The sequence below is a fragment of the Primulina eburnea genome, chromosome 14 (assembly GCF_022965805.1).
Source record: "Primulina eburnea isolate SZY01 chromosome 14, ASM2296580v1, whole genome shotgun sequence".
Lineage (NCBI taxonomy): Eukaryota > Viridiplantae > Streptophyta > Magnoliopsida > Lamiales > Gesneriaceae > Primulina > Primulina eburnea.
In genome coordinates, this window is record NC_133114.1 from 29,921,999 (window position 1) to 29,942,245 (window position 20,247).

The 20,247-nt window shown below is 36.7% G+C and overlaps 4 protein-coding genes, 1 long non-coding RNA gene and 1 pseudogene across 9 annotated transcripts; 3 read left to right on the forward strand and 3 right to left on the reverse strand.

Moving 5' to 3' along the window:
• Positions 1 to 471: 471 nt before the first annotated feature.
• On the reverse strand, positions 472 to 2,150 carry LOC140811551 (uncharacterized). Its single transcript, XR_012113489.1, has 3 exons — positions 1,970 to 2,150; positions 1,135 to 1,327; positions 472 to 924 (listed from the first exon to the last, which is right to left on the reverse strand). It is a non-coding gene; the product is annotated as an uncharacterized lncRNA (long non-coding RNA).
• A 909-nt stretch (positions 2,151 to 3,059) lies between these two features.
• On the forward strand, positions 3,060 to 7,418 carry LOC140811548 (ribokinase). 4 transcript variants are annotated; one of them, XM_073169490.1, is made up of 5 exons: positions 3,060 to 3,804; positions 4,737 to 4,922; positions 6,660 to 6,855; positions 6,925 to 7,061; positions 7,131 to 7,418. In XM_073169490.1, the coding sequence occupies exons 1-4, from the start codon at positions 3,187 to 3,189 to the stop codon at positions 7,014 to 7,016; spliced, it is 1,092 nt and encodes a 363-aa protein (XP_073025591.1). In that variant the 5' UTR covers positions 3,060 to 3,186; the 3' UTR covers positions 7,017 to 7,061; positions 7,131 to 7,418. The 4 variants fall into 4 exon arrangements, with proteins under 4 accessions (XP_073025591.1, XP_073025593.1, XP_073025594.1 ...); XM_073169492.1 differs by having other exon boundaries at positions 7,217 to 7,418; XM_073169493.1 differs by having other exon boundaries at positions 7,224 to 7,418.
• Positions 7,419 to 7,554: 136 nt separating this feature from the next.
• LOC140811328 (uncharacterized) lies at positions 7,555 to 9,689 on the reverse strand (annotated as a pseudogene).
• An 885-nt stretch (positions 9,690 to 10,574) lies between these two features.
• LOC140812420 (probable sodium/metabolite cotransporter BASS1, chloroplastic) lies at positions 10,575 to 13,744 on the reverse strand. Its single transcript, XM_073170676.1, has 7 exons — positions 13,054 to 13,744; positions 11,948 to 12,041; positions 11,820 to 11,853; positions 11,687 to 11,741; positions 11,461 to 11,544; positions 11,046 to 11,333; positions 10,575 to 10,911 (listed from the first exon to the last, which is right to left on the reverse strand). Exons 1-7 carry the CDS (start codon positions 13,564 to 13,566, stop codon positions 10,744 to 10,746), a joined length of 1,236 nt encoding a protein of 411 aa, XP_073026777.1. The 5' UTR covers positions 13,567 to 13,744; the 3' UTR covers positions 10,575 to 10,743.
• Positions 13,745 to 14,998: 1,254 nt separating this feature from the next.
• On the forward strand, positions 14,999 to 15,926 carry LOC140812929 (uncharacterized). The gene is made up of 2 exons (XM_073171315.1): positions 14,999 to 15,504; positions 15,601 to 15,926. Exons 1-2 carry the CDS (start codon positions 15,229 to 15,231, stop codon positions 15,649 to 15,651), a joined length of 327 nt encoding a protein of 108 aa, XP_073027416.1. The 5' UTR covers positions 14,999 to 15,228; the 3' UTR covers positions 15,652 to 15,926.
• A 1,115-nt stretch (positions 15,927 to 17,041) lies between these two features.
• Positions 17,042 to 20,150, forward strand: LOC140811483 (trifunctional UDP-glucose 4,6-dehydratase/UDP-4-keto-6-deoxy-D-glucose 3,5-epimerase/UDP-4-keto-L-rhamnose-reductase RHM1-like). Of its 2 annotated transcripts, none has more exons than XM_073169392.1 (3): positions 17,042 to 17,196; positions 17,799 to 19,383; positions 19,479 to 20,150. In XM_073169392.1, exons 2-3 carry the CDS (start codon positions 17,812 to 17,814, stop codon positions 19,929 to 19,931), a joined length of 2,025 nt encoding a protein of 674 aa, XP_073025493.1. In that variant the 5' UTR covers positions 17,042 to 17,196; positions 17,799 to 17,811; the 3' UTR covers positions 19,932 to 20,150. The 2 variants fall into 2 exon arrangements, with proteins under 2 accessions (XP_073025493.1, XP_073025492.1); XM_073169391.1 differs by having other exon boundaries at positions 17,042 to 17,192.
• The last annotated feature ends 97 nt before the right edge of the window (positions 20,151 to 20,247 follow it).

Below are 20,247 nucleotides of genomic sequence, written 5' to 3' on the forward strand. Positions count from 1 at the left end.
AAATTTAAGATGCTGTTTATGAGGCCCATTCTTCCTTATCCATCTTGATCTTCCTATTATTAATAAAATTCTTAAAGGTTTTTTTCTTTTGTTTGTATGAAGAATCGTGTGAAGATCTGCATGTCTCCGTAGGGTTAGGACCAGCTGTCCTTACGGATCTCTACTTTTCACAAAGATATACGACTGTCAATTCAAACTGTCAATGTTATTGGACTCTGTAATTAAAACAGGCCATATTGGTATGTTTTTTAGGGTATTTTTCTTGGCCCGTTGGGTCCATTTCCAATTTTGCATCAACATTTAGGCCAGAAAATCAAACATGACATAACTCCTCCCTCTTCCAATGGATTCATTAATTGAATAGATATCAAATCTTTATGATATGTGTTTTGCCGAGAGCATCATTACACCAAGTCATTAAACAAAATAATTAATAAGTTTTCAACTGTTACAGAAAAAAGGATTTGCTGAATTCATTTGATTCACTCGGTCGAATCCTTCCACCAAGTGTATACAATTTGACATACATAATGGCAAAATACTGAGAGGATTTAGCAAAAGAAATTACGCAAACTTATATGCACACTGATAAACGACCCTTCTGCTGCTAGAAAAACGGCTCTTCTGGTTCAAGCAAGAAGACCTCGTTTCACCTATGAGATCTTGAGACAAGATGATTATATATTGAATCTTGAGTGCCTAAAGAACTCTTCATACCCTGCAAAATCTTGACAGATCATTCACAGACCTGTGGTGGGTACAAAGTTGCTCAGCTAACAGATTCATTCCACCACTAAATTCACAAAATAAGTCAAACAAAAAAAAAAATGGGGATAAATTTAGGCTTCGTGCCTTGCCAATCGCGACAGCTCAGGCTCTTGAAGTAGCATATTTTGCAGTGGCTGCATTTCTTCTAGGGAATAACTGTAAAAGACATAAGCAAGATTACATTACCAGTTTACATAAAAGTATTCTCTCAAAGACAAATAATCAACATTGTACTGTTAGATAAATAAGTAGAAAAAGATACAGGACTCAGAAGGATTGATTATTTACTCAAGCCATCACTATCAGGTCTCTTTCTCGAACTGTCATTGTGACTAGGATTTAAATAGCAGGAGAAGAAAATAAAACCTGTGTATAGAATCCAGGGATAGTAGGATGTGGTGAACAGAGTGGTCACTACCAACATAAGTCACGACCAGATTGCCAGCATCTGGATGAGGCCAGCTTCTTGATGTAGGGAATCGCAGAACAAATGTTCCAGGATCTTGAAGACCTCCTTTGCAATGAAGATTAAATTCTGCATCTTCCTTTGAAATGAATCCTTCGATCCACAATGGGGACAGTGAATCCCACATCACAGTGAGCATTTTTTTGACAAATTAAAAGCTACCGGGTATAGCCAATACCACGATCTCTCGAAATTTTCTAATGAAACAAAGTCTTGACAGGCGACAGCCGGCTATTCTCCTAAGACACTTAAGTCCTGTAAATATATTATTTCCCCAACAGTTAGTGATAGAAACTTATTTTTTACACGGTAGACTAGAGAACAAGGTAATGCTATCAGAGAAGGACGGTTACGCTTAGAGGTATGAAATGTCAGTCCTCCAGCACTCAAGATGTAAAACAAAGGAGTTCGATAATCACCAGAATTATTCATTCACATTATTAAAATTCACAAGAAGTTTGCAATGACTATCTGTGGTTTTTTAGTTTGTCTGGTAACCAAAAAATGAAGAAAGGGAGGAATCATAGAAGCAGCAAAGAATTGGTGACATGGTTTTAAATTGAGAGTAGAAGAGATTTTTAAACACTTAAAGTTACATATCGCATAATCAATTGAAATGTTCACAATGCACATGTATACATCATACAACACATTTTCCTCTATTTATCCTTGAAGGCTATTCACATACACATCTTAAATATGAAACAGGCAGGTTCTCGTAGCATACATGTGCACCTGATCAGTCAAAGAACGAGTAGAGCGGGATATCTTCATGAAGTGTCCATTAATTCTGAGAACCAAAGTTTCCCAAGGAACATGGTCGTTGTTTCCTGATATCGAAGTCCAAGCTTGTTTTCCCTCATCCAACAACCTCTTAGCCATCACAATTTGAGGCCTGAAATTATAAACTTCATTAACAGAAAACAAGACTTAATAGCAGTTAGCACTTAGCACACGAGATGGGTGACATATTATGGTGGGTTTGGAAATTATGAAAATTCGCTAACAACATAAAGAACAGACAATAGTGAATGAATGAATTGTAAACTCAAATCTGATTTTATAGGAGAATACTTGGACATGTCATGAACATCCACATATGTTAGGGATGGTCTGAGCATCCACCTATGTTAGGATGGGTCGGAGTTATCTTGATGGGTCCATTCCTGAGATATTACATAGTATCTCGAAACATATATATATAATATATATATATATATATATATATATATATATATATATTGTTGGATCCGTTGACAATTAAAATAACAATTAATGCACACACTATTTATTTTATTTTTTGTTTTAAAATAAATAATAATCAATAAATAGGCTTTGGATTTAATAGGAAGTGCTCAAATTTAATGATAAATAATAAAAGATGTATTACATGTGTCATTATTATTTTTAATTTGATCAAATAATACTAAACAATTAACATTAAAAGATGCATTACATATGTTATTATTATTTTTAATTTGATCAAATAATACTAAATAATTAACATTAAATTATTTTCAATTTAAAATAGTTGTTCGATTTAAAACAGGAAGTTTTGTTTAAATTTTGTTAGAGTAAGAAGATAATTATGAAATTAAATATTTTAATGTCTTCTGAAATAGTTAATCTAAAGATCTCATATTTAATAAGATTGTATAGATATAATAACAATAAGTATATATATAATAACAATAATGATAATTCTTTCTGCTTTGACTCATTCGGCTCACGGCCGATTTTCAAGAAATCAAGGAAAAAAAAATTAAATTTTCAACTTATCTAATTTAATTTAGTAAAATTTTAAAAACCCTGAAGACCCATCCTTCGGATTATTCTATACTAATCGCACCCCGGAAACATAGAGTTGCACCCTCCCGGCGCTGTCAGAGTCAGACAACTAACACAGTGAGAAGAAAACGAAGAGAAGGGAGAAGAATACCAGAAGCAAAAACATGGGAGGATTATCGACACTTTCAACCTCAAGGCCCTGCGGCCATCATCCCCACAACTTCACTGTCAAAAACCAACCAATCCCCTCATTCCAATTCAACGCCATTCCCTCAAGAAAAGCGAACCCGTTTTCTTGCCTTGCTTTGGACTCATCACGAGAAAATACACCACCTTTAGTGGTGGTGGGATCAGCCAATGCGGATATATATGTGGAGATTGACAGGTTACCCAAAGAGGGAGAGACTATATCCGCAAAAACTGGTCAGACGTTGGCTGGAGGCAAGGGTGCAAATCAAGCAGTTTGTGGGGCGAAATTGGCATATCCCACTTACTTTTTGGGGCAGGTGGGGGAGGATGCTCATGGGAAATTGATAACTGACGCGTTGGAGGGTGGAGGGGTCCATCTTGATCACTTGAGTACTGTAACTGATACTCCCACCGGTCATGCAGTTGTGATGCTGCAGGATGGTGGGCAGAACTCTATTATTATCGTTGGGGGTGCTAATATGTCTTGTTGGCCTGAGACTTTGAGTCATGAGGATTTGGAGGTGGTGAAAAATTGCGGGATTGTTTTGCTTCAGAGGGAGATTCCTGATTCTGTCAACATTCAGGTTGCAAAGGTGAGGACTTTGGTTTTTTTTTTCATGGGGTTTTCATTGTGTTTGTAGTTGTTTTATGTTTGGGTTGGAGATTTGTTTGGTAGAAATTGGATCCGTGTGTGCTTGCGAGGCTTGTAGATACTTGTTCATAACGAATTTGACTATTTGACTCTATGAATGCTGATTGTATTTTTCCCTGTATTGTGTTTGCATATTAGTTAATTTTTTATTTCTTAGTTGAAATGTAACACAAATTGTTATTCACTAATTTTTGGGCTGATTAATACTCCCTCTGCGTCACGATATGAATCTCGGGTCTTCTTCCTGTTTAGTCTGTACATTTTAGATTTTGATTGAATTTGTGGAATTGGCATTTTTGCTGCTTGAGGACTAATCTTGTAATTAAATGGTGATAAGGGTGAGGCTGAGAGGGTGCAAACTGTGATTTTGGTGTCAGTTTTCATCTAATCTCAATGCCAGTAACTTGGGTTTAGATGCCATAATAATGTTTAATATTTAGGGGAAATCCTTTGGAGAGGCTCTAACTCTATTCTAGATGTTATAGCTTAAATAGCTTAGTTAATGAAATGTCATCATAAATTTTTTCGGGGATTTGATTGTGACGGTCAATCCATCCACAAATACTAATTGTGGCATTTATAATATATTTCATGGGTTAAGGCCAGCTGCTTACTTTGTGCGCACCTAGTATGTTATCATATCTGAAGTTATGTCCATGCTGTTATCACGGAAAAAATTATCAAAGAGAAATGGGTTTCAGCTTCAATCTCTGAATGACTTGAATGTTTTTTCTTGTGACTTCTTGGGTAGAATGTTCCTAAGAAGATTGTAGCATTGAAGACCTAAAAATTTTATTAATTTTTTTTAAAAAAAATTGTACTTTCAATGGTTATAGATTCTTTTTTGTTTGTGTATGATCTTTCTGACTTCAGGCTGCCAAGAGTGCACATGTCCCTGTGATCTTGGATGCTGGGGGAGTTGACACGCCAATCCCGCCGGAACTACTTAAGTTGATTGATGTTCTAAGTCCAAATGAATCTGAGCTTGCTCGTCTAACAAATATGCCAACAGAAACTATTGAACAGATCAACCAAGCTGTGGGTAAATGCCATGAATTGGTGAGTGTTTTCTTTAAGGCTAACTGATGTTTCGTGCTTTTGTACCGTGTATTAAGCTTCTTTTGGTCAAGTTGTCTTTATCATCATCATTATAGCACATTCTAACTAGTTGTGGGGTTGGTTACATGGATATTAATTTTTCAAACTAAGTGATTTTCACATATGTCATCTCTGGAACCAAGATATATGATATTTTCCTCAAACAATTTTTCCAAGTTTTCAATGACCTACCTTTCCTTATGCTCCTTCCATTAACATTCCTTTCAATCTCACAGACATCCTTTTATCGCATAAGACTCCTGATGTCATCCTCCATTTCATCCACCCTGCTTTAATCATATGTTATATAGCATCTCTAATGTCCTTAGTTTTTTGGATAATAGATTATTTTTGGATAATAGATTATAAATAGAGAAAGTCTCCACTCTATAAGACTTTTCGAACGTCAATCTCAATTGGGCTACTCACTCGTCAAGATTCAAGACCAAAGTTACAAGCTTTGTATTCCGTTTTTGAGTGACTAATTCTAAGACATTTATTCTCAAGAGATTCACGTCGTCTATCTAATTTTTTATTTACACCTTCTTTAGTTTCATCTATCAGAACAATATCATCTGCAAACAACATACATGAAGGTATCTCATCCTGAATATGTCATGTCTGTTCATCCATAACCAAAGGAAAAAAGGCAAGGGCTTCAAGCCCACAGGAAAAAATCACATGACATCCTTCCAACGGGCCTAACACTAGTTATGACACCTTCATGCATATCTTTAATGATCTCGATATGGCATTGAGACACATGTTTCCTTCTAAGTACGCACCAGATTAATTTTCTAGGCATCCTATCATAGGCTCTCTCGAAGTCGATAAATGCCATATGTTGGCTATTATCTCGTTCTGTGTATTTCTCTATCATTTGTCTGATCAAGAAAATAGCTTCCGTTGTAGACCTAGGCAACATAAAACCAAATTGGTTATGTGATACAATAGTAATACTAAGTCTCTGCTCGGTTACTCGCTCTCATAGCTTTATTGTATTACTCCTAAGTTTAATCACTCTATAGTTAGAGCAGTCATGTATATCTATTTTATTCTTATAAATTGGTACTACAATGCTATGTCTCCAAGATTCTGGCATTTTCCTATATTTAGAATCCTATTAAAGAGCTTAGTCGGACCGTCTCTACATTTTAGAAAAATAGGTTAATGTCAATGCTTTGAACTTTTGATGGTTCCCACTGCTTTTTGTTCTTAAAAATGAGGATCAAATCTGGTTCCCTGAAATTTGTTGCAGCTTATTCAAAACCATAACCATTGATGTCGCAACCCATAGGTGCAATTTGTCTGCCAGAGCTTTAATTGTCTCATCTGATAGTTCCTACAGCTGATTGGTCTTTTCTATAAGACATCATGGCCTATTATTTATTCTGTTTATAAATACTTCCAAATTACTGTAGGTTTGTACGTCATGGTCAAATTATGTTCCATAGTTTCTGCTAGCAGAAAGACCGTGGAGGGCTCTCTCCATAGGGTCAAATTTGTAAAAGTCACAGAAATTGTGGTATTATTGATTCAAAATATTTGATCTATATTTGCTAGTTTCATTCTTGAATTACATGCATTATGTCATCAAAACCTTCTTCCCTTTGGGAAATGAGAAAACTGAGCTCTGAACAGGGAGACTTATACATCCAGCTCCGTTGTCTTAATAATAGAGGTTAACGTTTCTTTCAGGGTGTTAAGCAAGTGCTTGTAAAGCTTGGAGCCAAAGGGTCCATCCTTTTCACCGAAGGAGAGGAACCGATCAAGCAGTCCATTGTATCAGTTCCCAAAGTTATTGATACAACCGGAGCCGGTGATACTTTTACAGCTTCTTTTGCTGTGGCCCTTGTGGAGGGAAAACCAAAAAAAGAATGCATGAAATTTGCTGGTATGCATGACAATTCCCCACTTTAAGTTACTCTGATTTTTATCTTACATAGTTTTTAATTATTTTCAGCTGCCGCGGCTTCTCTCTGTATTCAAGTGAAGGGAGCCATACCAAGCATGCCTGATAGGAAATCTGTCTTGGATCTTCTTCAGACGCTTTGAGGATACTCAGTTTGGTAGCATAGCTTATCCGAATGCAAGAACCAGGTTTGTTTTGCCTATGTTTTTCAATGTTCTCCGCCACTTGGATAAAAAGAACTTGTGCTGGATGCACAGATTAGAGCCATTGATTTTGATGGAGAATGTAGATAACAAAATATGGTAAGCAGTATGTTCTTATAAAAACACCATCTAACTCATAGGCCATAGCCGACAAAATTTGCAGGCGTAGGCAACAAGTGTGGATCAGTGGCAAAGCCATTGACGAAATTTACTTCTTCCATCCACTCTTGCCCAAGTCTCATGACCAACTTTGAGTGTAGAGGCTTACCAAGATGCAGTTTTGTGGTCCTAAAGTACATATGCAATCTTTTCTTATGGAGTTGTGATTTTGACTACATAGAACATATGTTTCATGAATAGCTTGTTTTAAGGCACTGTCAAGTCTATCTATATGAAACTGTCAAGTCTATCTATATGATGGGATCTCAATGATTCACATCATCTTTAATAAGAAAGCAGTGCAAATATTCTTTTTACAGCATGTTTCATACATTGATAGTAAGATCTCTACCGTCGAATATTTACTCTGTTGTGGGTAGGAGTAGGATTTTTTGTGTTGTATAAATATGGATGTTTTGTAACATCACTCTAATTACATAGTTTTAAAGAAAGGGAAAATAAAAACCTGTTCAAGACGCATGAAAACCTTACTACATGGTAGGAACTAGGAACCTTATTAATGGATACTTTTATCGCATGGTCAACAATTTTTAGGCACAATAAAGTTGGATTTGCTAACTGTCCACTCTGCCATGACATTCTCGCTGACATATATCTCAGTTCCTAATCAACAGATGAAATTATGCTGGAATCAAGAGAGATGTAACATAAAGTTGCATATATACCTGAAAAAAGAAAAGATTCTGAGAGAGCCTTCCGACGTCAAGTTCCCAAGTTCTTGGATCTCCAACCCAACCCTCACCTTTCTTCGTGGGATACCCGTAATCTCCCCAAACTGGGTGAGGTAAATCTGCAAGATTTCTTGAGGCTGTGGATTGCTCTATGCATCACATAAGTTAAAGGGTTCCTCCAATTCTTCACCATTGCCTGGTGGGCAGTATACATGGTAAGCATCATGGGGAATGTGTCTGGTTCATTCTGTGTACTCGAGTTCCATTAGGAAATGTGTGGTAAGGGGGGCATAGTCTGAGTTCTGTCGGTTTGCACCATGGCTCCGTGTCTGGATTTATGATCATTTCACTTTATCGTGTAACGACTGAGGTGATCGGGACCTCCAGCAGCTTCCGATGTCCATTAGATTGAATTGGCTGTCACGACCTCCACCACTCATTATATCAAGTAACCTCACTTTGAAATTCTGACTTGGGAAACTTGAGCAATACATCATACCAGCCATGTTAGAACTGTTAATAGTGTGATTGTTATTTCAAAATTTGATCCAGAAGCGATTTTCGACATTCCTTTGGTCATGTAACGATACCGTCCTGAATATCCTGTTGTAGCATCTGATCTTAAGTATAGCAAGAGCCAAGGATACTTCCGGTGATATTCTTAATACATGATGAAACTTCTAACTCCCCTTTCCCAAATCCTCCCGAATCACTGAATAATATGAAGTAATTTCCTGACCCATTGAAACTTCCTTTCGGCATTCGATTGCCATGATAATGCTGGACACTTGTGTAATCCTGGTAGATCCGTGGCATGTTCATGCAGCCTTCTCCAAAGCATGGAAATCGAGATTCGGGTGGAAATGGTTTTGATTCTTACCATTTTCCGGACATTTAGCAGACCAGGTGTCCACATTGCCACTCTTGAGCATAATCACCCAGAATTGCCATGTTCCCGGATTGTCTTCGACTTGGCATTTGTAGCCCAAGTATCTCTCTTTCCATGCTGCATATTCATCCACGGTTATGTTATCCAGACCATGGCTTTCTGCATCTGCTATTCCTAGCTTGTTGCTATTCTCTGTCACCCTGTGTGCCAACTTGCTTGCAAAATGTAATGCCAAGTTATGGCTGCACATGGGCAGGGACGGATTCAGGAATAAAAGTTGGGGGGCTTGAACTCAATATGATAAGTTATATATTATTAAAAAAAATTACATTATATCGTTCAACGAAGTTGTGCCCTACGAGATTTTAAAACATAAAATTCATCAATAATAGATTTTACATCAATATGTTTAGCTAAATCTCGTTCAATATAGAGTGTCAAACAATCGGCAAGAAAGTCATTTTCTATTTTATTGCGAAGTGCCGTCTTCACATGCTTCATTGCTGAAAAAGCCCGCTCCGTAGTGGCAGTAGACACAGGTAATGTCAAAACAAGATGAATCAATCTAGTCAACATAACATAAACACTTGACCGTCCTCTCTCGGTCAATTGCTGACACAACTCAACAAGTGTAGAAACTTTTAAATTCTGCATCACATCAAGTTTATAATGTATCAATTCATACTCCAAAGCAACAATTTCTTGAGTCTCATTATGGAATCCATTGCACTGGCTCCATGCTTCAATGGCTACTCTAAGATTATCCCTTCTCATCCCAGGATCTCCAATCGCCGATACATTATCCTCGTACGCATATACAAATTATCCAAACACCAAAAAACTACCTAAAATATGGAAACTTACCCACGCCATCAAGTTCATATTTTGTGATTTCAAGAATTTCATGTCTGATGAAGTTATAAAGCTTATTAAGTAGTTAATAATTGCTTTCTGTATCCATATATATTTAATTGAATTTGTTATGCTATCTTTAAATCTGGGACTTTATCTATAATTTGAATATCTAATCCTTGTTTGTTCACAATAAGTTGAATCTGTTTCACATTTTGTTGAAGAAAACAATTTCAAATATTGCTAACAAAGAAGGGAAACAAACAAAAAACATTGAGTAAATGGTGTAAGTGTACATAAACATGTGTGCTAAAGATAACATTTCGCCTGCATTCTATTCTGAAGTAATTTATACCTACACTATATTATAAAATCGTATTAAAGTCATTTTCTCTTTTAAACGTAAATAAATATTCATACAAAAGTTTAAATTAAAAGGAATAAATTCAAAAACTTCTCATATCAAAATCAATAAAATGAATTTGAAACCAAATACTTGATTTCAAATGATTCTACCACAAAACACACGCTAATATATTTTTTTCCAAAATGGGATTCCGGTCGCCTTGGCAGCTAAGCACATATTTTGTGCTCGCAAAATACGAGCGAAAACCAGCTGAAAAGCTGTTCAATTTAATGTGTTTTTTATGAGATTTTTTGCCAATTAAAACAATAATAAATTCAACAAGAGGAAGCCATTTAGAATTTTACATAACGATGAAGAAAACAAAACCTTTGATATATATATTTTTAAAAAAATTAATAATTTCAAAACGGAAATTTTTGGTAAATCAATGCCGTTGGTTAGAGAACTAAATTTAAAAAGACGTCATTCGGTTGTGTTTGATCAGTGATTTTGATTTGATGAATGAATTTTGAGAAACAAAATTAAATTAGACTGTTAATTAAGAACAGATAAAAAGTTCTAAATCTAGGAACGTTTTTTTCTCGACGATTAGAAATCCTTTGCTATTAAACTTATCCATCCAGAGATAGAACAAATGCAAATTGCTTATAATTTCAGTTGGTTTAAACTAGACTGGTTTACGTTATTTGCAAGTGGTTAACTTTTAGACTAGTTTTCTTTCTTTGCAGTGGTTTGAGCTGGGACGACGCTTCGTCTCCAGATTCCAGCCAATGCACTTCCAAAGATGGAGTGACACACACTAGAAACCGCACACGGCACAGCCGTTAATGGATCACCAAAATGTTGAGTCGCAAGGACAACACCGAGTACTGAATTCTGAAAATATATAAAAAGAATGTCATAAGCCGCAAATTGGTCCAAGACCTCAACAAATCTACCTTACAAAGTCAGTTAAAACTCATGCCATAATCAATTCCAAAGAACTAATGCTTGTGAAAGAGCAAAAATACCTGCATGCCAACCTCGATAGAAATTGTTCTTGATGATGAGACGTCAATCCCAAGAAGTCTTGAAAGAACATAACCAAAGAAAAAACCAGATGCGTGGAGAAGAGCAACAGCTAGGACCACTTGCCGGCCAGACATGAGGATCGCGGAAGAACTCTGAGCAATTGCATTTCCACAAAGAACCGCAACAGTTGCTACAGCAATAGGCGGCATCAATGGAGATACAAATTTAACCAGTTTCTGGAAATACTGATTTAGAAACGCACCAGCTAAAACAGGAAGAAGCACAACCTGAATGATGCAGTGTCTAAATTTATAGTTAATTGAACAGAATTGATAATCAGCGGCAAAGATTTGAAGATTATATAGCAGGAAAGATATAGAAGTAAGTGGAAAGTATTGGAGATACAAAAATGACCTGCAAGGTCGACATGAACAGACCAGCTGCATCTACAGCAACAAATTGCCCTGCTAGTTTTGCTGTGAGAAAAGGGGTCATGACCTGTAAAAGAAACGATAAAAGATTGAGAAAATAGGTCATGTTTGTGATGATTAGTGCCTGCCGATTTTTTTGGGCAAGCAGCGTGAAATAGGAGAAAACAAACAACTCTAATTAAATTAACACAGGAAAATGTGCTACTAACCACAGCAGAGAGGGTGCTTGCAGCAGTCATAAGTACAGAAAGAGCCACATTTCCACTGTAGCATGATGTTTGTCAGGACTTTTTGTTGACATATTTAACAAATTAAAGACTGTTAAGCCAAAGATCTACATACCGTGCGATATAAGTGACTATATTACTTGCAGTCCCTGATAAGCAATGAACATAAAGCGTGTATATAATTAACCGGAAAGAATTTAAAAGATAAAACAAGAGACAGAGAGAGCATTCCATCTGATATACCTCCAGGGCAGCAGCCAACTAAAATTAAGCCAGCTGCGTAATAAGATGGCAAATTTAAGAGCTTGCTCACGAGAAAACCAGATAATGGCATCACCTGCAACAACAAATGTAACCTCCAGGAGTGTAATAAAGATTAAAGAAAGATAACTAACTGGATTAGAATCCCAACATGGTTGCAAACAATGAACTATTGACTTCTCAAGAACCTTTTTACATTTTGTATGAATCATAGACTTTGCTGATGGACGAGAAAGCAAAAGAAAAATCAAGAAAGTTGGTTGTCATCCCATTTTCCTCCCAAACAAAATCTTATCAATTTGCAAAAACTATGATAAATAGTTGAATCAGAAAAACAACAATAATTTCTCAAAAAAAAAAAAATTTCTCATAGGATTGGCACAATGTTATTCAGAACACATTTACAAAAACATTTCGTTCACATTAATCATTAAAATCAAGAAACAAATATTTTTACCATAAGCTTTCCAGAACACAAACAACCTTAATGTTTATAAATTGAGAAATTTCACTGTAAACGCATGCAGATTAAGGTATATGATGACAGTCCATTCAGACGTACCTTCTTCTATAACTAATCAAATAAGTTGGAAACTCCAGTTACCAGAGGAGCCCATGTTTCAGCATTAATCAAAGATCAGCTTTCTCAAATTAAATAGCATCACTTTCAACCTTCTTTTTTACTTGCAAAGCTGATCGAATTATGCTTTCATTCATCTTCAGTTTCCTCTAACAACGAACTCGGACAATTGAACAAACTAAAATTAAGACCACATAAGTCTCAAAGAGGCCGGACTCCAAAATTTTGTCAATAAGCCTACGGGGTTTAAAGCTCACTCTTTTAGAAAAATTAAACATATTTGCACTCTCAGACTTTTGTGTTCACCTACAAATGCACCTCTGAGGTGAAGGTACCTAAATAACAATTGGCCAACACGCATGCTACCATAAATTTTGAATTGCTTCTATCTTATTTGATATCTCACGGTAAAATGCACAACCATAGAAATTGATACGCTTGAAGTGATATCCAACACATGTTTCTTAACAGTTAAAGAAACCCAAAAGATTCAAGGAGCAGGATATACCGAATACTGTAGCGCAAAACCAGAAAACAATTCCTTAGGCATAGCGAGAGCGCCACGAAGATCATCAAAAGTGAGAGTCATTCCCATGCCAAGCATAGTGACGGTGATTCCCATCACAGTCCATTGAGGCTGGACCCAATTGAATGAATTGGGTCTCACCAGACCCAGCAAGCAGCCCAAAGCCACCCACACTGGAAACGCAGTTGAAATCGTCTCTCCAACCACTTCCACCCAGCTCTTGCTATCTGTAGTAGCCAGCTCATTCGACGGATTGCCACACAGTGGCGATTTCAATCTGGACCTGGAGATTAAATGGGTCGTAAGTAAATGCTTGGGGTGGGAGATCTTAAGTTTTGGACTCGTATATGAGACTGAAGCGAGGAGCAATCTGGGCAGGGGCATTGGGGCTGCTCTTGGAATGGAAGCTGTGTATCCTCGAGTTTGGGGTGCCTGAAAATGAGGAGCTTTGGTAGTGCAAGACTGCATTCTCAACTCCATTAGGCGGCAAAGCATTTGGTCTTCCCAGTACTTGTAAAGCTGCAGATTCGTCAAGAGTGCGAATATGACAGAAACCAGCCAGATCGGTTGCGGCCAGGTTGCGATCACCGCTGGTATGTTCTCGTACCGATTACTGTTTCCTGTGTGAATTATCAATTCATCGTTGGTGAGCGTGACAGCACGATCGTCCTGCCATTATACATCCGTGTCTTTTAGCTCATCCTTATTTTCTAAAGTACTTCAGTTAAAAAAATAGCAATCAATTCATATGTTTCTACCATGGTTAAATTGCTGAGAACTAGAGGTTATGAGCAAGAAAGAAATTATTTTATGAATTAATTTAAACTCTATCTATGTTATACTAAATTGCACAAAACTTTTCTTACTAATGGCTTTTTTCCCTTCAAAATTCAACCAAAAATGGCAGCTGAAGAAGACAAGCATCACGACTCGGGAGAAATACGTCCGTAATCATTGATTTGTGTATATTAAAATATTTGTAATTTTGTTATTTTAATAGTTTTTATATTTTCAATGTTTATTTATATTAATTCTACAACCCGACAATGCATTTAATCCCCCACGGCCCAGTGGCTCTCGACGTGTTATCTTCCTGTCGTTTGGGATGGACCGAATTAATAAGGCCTCTTGAGCCCAACTTCTACAGCCCATTTTGTCATTGGCACAAATACTTCATTGTGGACCTTTGTGTTGTTGAAGTAATAGCATCAAATATCATACATCTAAAATATCAGTGTTAACCTTAGGTTCATTGAGCGTTAATAGCTCTGCGAATTTCATGGTAAAAAAAAAAAAAAAGACATTAAGGAGAGTCATATATCATGTACAGGTTTTAGTCAACTCGCTCCTTTTATGTTTAGTACCGGTTAAAAGATATATATCAAATATAATCATACCAAATATTTCAAAATGAACGTAATCTTCCAAATAATTGTGAAAAAAAAACACGATTTGCCAACATATGAATCTTGGAAAAATAAAATGAGCCAAAGAAAAAAACTAAATGGAAACTTTTTTAAAAGCATATATTATGTTGGTCGTTACTTGGTATGCGGGCGGTCTTGGGTCCAGTCCCTGGTCATGAGTCCACCACCCATGTGAATCACGCATTGTTGATACTTGGCAGAAACGTAACTACGCGGATGGTTATTGAGTTCTTGTATGGCCCGTGACTAAATGGGAATTCATGAACTTCGAACGGTGAAGCCATTAATTTCCAACGGATAATAATATAACACAATAATACACTACCATGGCCCATGGATCATCATCCAACGGCCCAAACTGTCAGTGATCCTCACTGGAGCCTTCATGAATAACACAACGTCTACTGAATTGTTTTTCAATGATCCCAACAGATAAAAGAAAATAAACATCTTGAAAATACCTTTAATATATCAAAACAATTGTCGAATAAATGGAAGCACTGTGGAATTTGGAAGATAAATGGAAGCTATCAACACAGAAGGCTATTGCATTATTTTCATGCATTTCCATCTCGGTGATCGCTATATGTGTAGTGACAGCACTGAAGAGAAGATCAAAATGTAAGCAAAAAGTGGTTAGTATATTTTGAATCAAGAACCATGCGGTGGAGATGCTTCGGCGGCTGAGCTTCCAGTACACAGGCGGTGGGACTCCGTGAAGAAGGCTCTAATGGGATCTGTCCTGTGGAGCGGGCTGAGAAAATGGGAGGAGGAGGGATATTCAAGAGGGAGTCAAAGAGAGACACCTACTCCGTTGCTCGTGGGAAGAAATCTTGAAGGATTGGATGTAGGGTGGCAGAGTCATAATTCAACTTCCGCCGTGTGGCAAAGGCCAATTCTAATGGGTGAAAAGTGTGAGCTTCCGAGATTTAGTGGGCTCATTCTGTATGATCAGAGAGGAATGCCACTGCATCAGTGCGAAGAAGAAAGTAACATTCACATTCAGGTACTAATACATCTGTTTTTATTGTATATCCTTCTGATCAGGATCAGGGGTAAATTTTTTATTGGCCGATTAATACGTTTGTTGTGGTACATATAGGAGAAACCACCAGTAAAAGTTGAGAGAACTACACTGAAGAACTTGCTATGACAGTACTGTGATTACTGGAGTTTGTTCCGAAGCCGAGTGAAAAACATGCCACTTACATAATTAACGATGTTGCTCGAATGCAACTCTATATGATGGTTCTGCACATATTTTACTTTTTTCAGATCGATGCACCATAAAATTACTCTGCTCGAACTAACATGGAATCACATGTACATGCTACAAAAAAGTTGAAGGAATGAATCGATTATGGTGATGGGAAATGGGAAATGCAGAGCAGTATCCGTAAGAAAAATATAATTTATGTATCTCCCTACGATTTTCTTCTTAGCGTTACCACATTTAACATTTATTATGTTATCTTTGATTTTGATATTTAATCTCATCATTTTTTTCCGAGACACTGATAGTGATGACACGATGTCGACGTAACTATAACGTATCCATTATCGCAGAGATTATATTGGATGAAAAGACTAAAGCTGCCAAAAACTGTCAAATACATTAACAAAATTGAAATTTGTCCATATAAATTATCGAAATAGAAAAATGATAAATATATTGGACCAAAATAGTAATTTTATTAATTTTAATAATTAACCTTTAATTAATATCTTATATAAATTTTTATGGCAATTTTGATTTCTTTTTGATGTTATGTTTTGTGATTATAATGACTGCTTTGAATTAGTGAAGAAATAAAATAATTTATTAGATGGTTACTGGCTAATTCAATTATTTTGTTATTTCGATAAATATGATTTCATTATTTTACTTTTTATAATCTTTTTATTTCATTTGATATTTCCGATGTTCTGTTTCGTGATTAGTTAATTTGATTGATTAGTTTTTAACATGTACTGTAAATTGCCACGTGTAATATGTGCATTAAATAATTTTTTTAACAGCTAAGATAGTTTTGAATGATAAAATACGATGAATTTCCATCAAGATGTTAGGTATATAATTTCTTTGTTTAGTATGATTAAGCTGATTATCGTGATTTGCAGACTATTTTTGCGCTTGAAATTTTGAGTTTATTCAAAATATATAAAAAAATAACGATGACGGATTACCAAATTTTACAAATAAATAAATAAATTATTTTTTAAAATAGAAATATTTCATACAAACTCAATTTATATCAATTGATTATAAAATTATTGAATGACTTCTCATAAAACAATTCAAATAAATTATAATAGAATTAACTCAGATCATGATAAATCTTGATAAAATCGATTATATTATTTATTCATTTATTTTATTATGTAATAATTATAATATATAACAAAAAAAATTAACTATTTATATAGTTATATAGAAATTAGTTAATTCAGTTAAAATGTAATATTTGCTTATAAAAGGGAATAAATGGTATAATCAATTAATCATCAATATTACATGAATTCGTACGCGCCGCGTGGTAAGTCAGCACCTCAATCATCTCTCCTCGATCTTTTTTCCTTCCATCCTTTTAATTGCTCTGAATTCTGAAAATTTTCTTTCTAGAGTTGGTGGTTGAGATCTTCTCCAGTATCTTGCTTTTGTTGGTGGATCCTGATCTGGATAATTGAATAATTGTGAGTTAATTTAAAGATCCCGTTCTATGTACCTGAATTCTGTAGATCTGATCGAAGTTATGTTGTTTTGTTGTTGATTTACTGTCATTTCTCCGGAACATTGTGTATGTGAGTCTACATATGTGGAATGTATGTTCTGTATGTCAGTAGTTGCTTTGTGTGCGTGTGATGCGGTGTTCGTTATTGTCGGTGCTGTTGAAGCTGAGTATTTACAGATTATTCATGGAAAGGATTGATTTTGTGCGTATTTAATTGGAATTGGGACATTTGATGATGTGTATACAAGCTTTGAGTGCCATCGTGTTGTTTTAGCTAGCATTTGAGTTAGAATGTTAATAGCTCGAGCAGCGGTTTGATCATTTCTTAATTCTTACTGGCGTGTCTGTTTAATGACGAAGCTTTTTCTTGTTCGACGATATGAATCTGAGGTCGTATATTTATTTGGGCTTCCATTTATTTTCTACATGATAAATTATGAAAGCAATCTAACTGTAATTTACCGTTTGTTTATTTGTGTTTCCTGTCTTTCAGTTGAAATGCGTGCTTTTCTGTTTATAAAACATTGATGGTAATATATATTATTTGCTTATTTGTGTTTTCTTGCAGGTATCAAGCTGCGATGACAACATTTACACCCAAGAATATCCTAATTACTGGGGCTGCTGGATTCATTGCGTCTCATGTTGCAAACAGGCTCGTCAGGAACTACCCTGACTACAAGATTGTTGTCCTTGACAAACTCGATTACTGTTCCAATCTCAAAAACCTTATCCCCTCCAAAGCTTCTCCCAACTTCAAGTTTGTTAAGGGTGACATTGGCAGTGCCGACCTTGTCAACTACCTGCTCGTTGCTGAGAACATAGACACCATAATGCACTTTGCAGCCCAGACCCATGTCGATAATTCATTTGGAAACAGTTTTGAATTCACCAAAAACAATATTTATGGCACCCACGTGCTTCTGGAAGCCTGCAAAGTTACTGGCCAGATAAGGAGGTTTATCCATGTTAGCACTGATGAGGTCTATGGTGAGACAGACGAGGATGCTGTTGTTGGAAATCATGAGGCCTCGCAGCTCCTGCCGACAAATCCATACTCAGCCACAAAAGCTGGGGCTGAAATGCTTGTCATGGCTTACGGCAGGTCGTATGGGTTGCCTGTGATTACCACACGAGGTAACAATGTTTATGGTCCAAATCAGTTTCCTGAAAAGTTGATCCCCAAGTTTATTCTTCTAGCCATGAAATCTAAAACTCTGCCAATTCACGGTGATGGCTCTAATGTACGAAGTTACCTTTACTGTGAGGATGTTGCGGAGGCATTTGAGGTCATTCTTCACAAGGGAGAGGTTGGTCATGTCTACAACATTGGAACAAAGAAGGAGAGGAGAGTCATTGATGTGGCCAAAGACATATGCAATTTGGTTAACATGGATCCAGACAAGAGCATTCAGTTTGTAGAAAATAGGCCTTTTAATGATCAGAGGTACTTCCTTGATGACCAGAAGCTAAATAATTTGGGTTGGTTTGAAAGGACCACATGGGAAGATGGGTTGAAAAAGACCATAGAGTGGTATAATAGTAATCCTGATTGGTGGGGCGATGTATCCGGTGCACTACTTCCTCATCCTAGAATGCTGATGATGCCTGGTGGAATAGAAAGACATTTTGATGAAGCTGAGAAGTATGAATATGGTAAGTCTGAATTTGCTGGAAATTCTAGTCAGGCAAAGATGTTGGTTCCGGCCTCCAAAGTAAGTACACCTCAAAAACCGGCCTTGAAGTTTTTGATATTTGGTAGGACTGGATGGATTGGTGGTTTGCTTGGAAAATTGTGTGAGAAACAGGGGATCCCATATGAATATGGGAAGGGACGCCTAGAGGATCGCGCACAGCTTTTGGCAGACATCCTAATTGTTAAGCCAACACATGTCTTTAACGCCGCAGGAGTAACTGGTAGACCCAATGTTGATTGGTGTGAATCTCACAAGACTGAAACAATTCGAACCAATGTTGCTGGCACACTGAACTTGGCAGATGTATGCAGAGAGCATGGACTCCTAATGATGAACTTTGCCACTGGGTGTATTTTTGAGTACAATGATTCACACCCTGAAGGGTCTGGCATTGGATTTAAGGAGGAAGACACGCCCAATTTCACCGGTTCTTTCTACTCAAAGACAAAGGCCATGGTAATTTTCCTCTTTCATCAAAGCATGATTTTGATTATATTTTTGGTTTATGCCTCGACATGGCTATAAATATTTCCTTTGTGCCTGTGAATCAGGTGGAAGAGCTTTTGAAAGAATATGACAATGTATGCACGCTCAGAGTTCGAATGCCGATATCTTCTGACCTGAGCAACCCTCGAAATTTCATCACCAAGATTTCTCGGTATAACAAGGTGGTCAACATTCCCAACAGTATGACGATCTTGGATGAGCTTCTTCCGATTTCAATTGAGATGGCAAAGAGAAACCTAAGAGGCATATGGAACTTCACAAACCCCGGAGTTGTCAGCCACAACGAAATCTTGGAAATGTACAAGAAATATATTGATCCGGATTTCAAGTGGGCAAACTTCACACTTGAAGAGCAAGCAAAGGTCATTGTTGCTCCCAGAAGTAATAATGAGATGGATGCCTCTAAGCTGAAGAAAGAGTTCCCTGAGTTACAATCGATCAAGGAGTCATTGATTAAGTACGTTTTTGAACCAAACCAAAAAACTCCGGTCGAGTAAGCAAGTTATACGGACGATCTTTGGGACAATTCTGTATCTTGCATCCATTGATGTGGCATGGGTTAATGGGTTGTGTGTATGTGTGTTAGTTCACCAATTTTTAGTTATAGGTTATTTTTAGGTTCCGTATTTTCTTGTTCAAATTTCTACGTTTAGTGATCGTTAGTTACAAATAAATCAGTTGTTTGGGGCTAGTCTAGTTTTTACTCTTGCTTGTCTTCTAAGGTGAAGCTGCAATCCGTCAGCCTAGCTGTTAGGTAAGGGGACAATTCAAATCGCGCAGAGGAAATCCTCCAGGGGCAAAATTTTAGTTCTC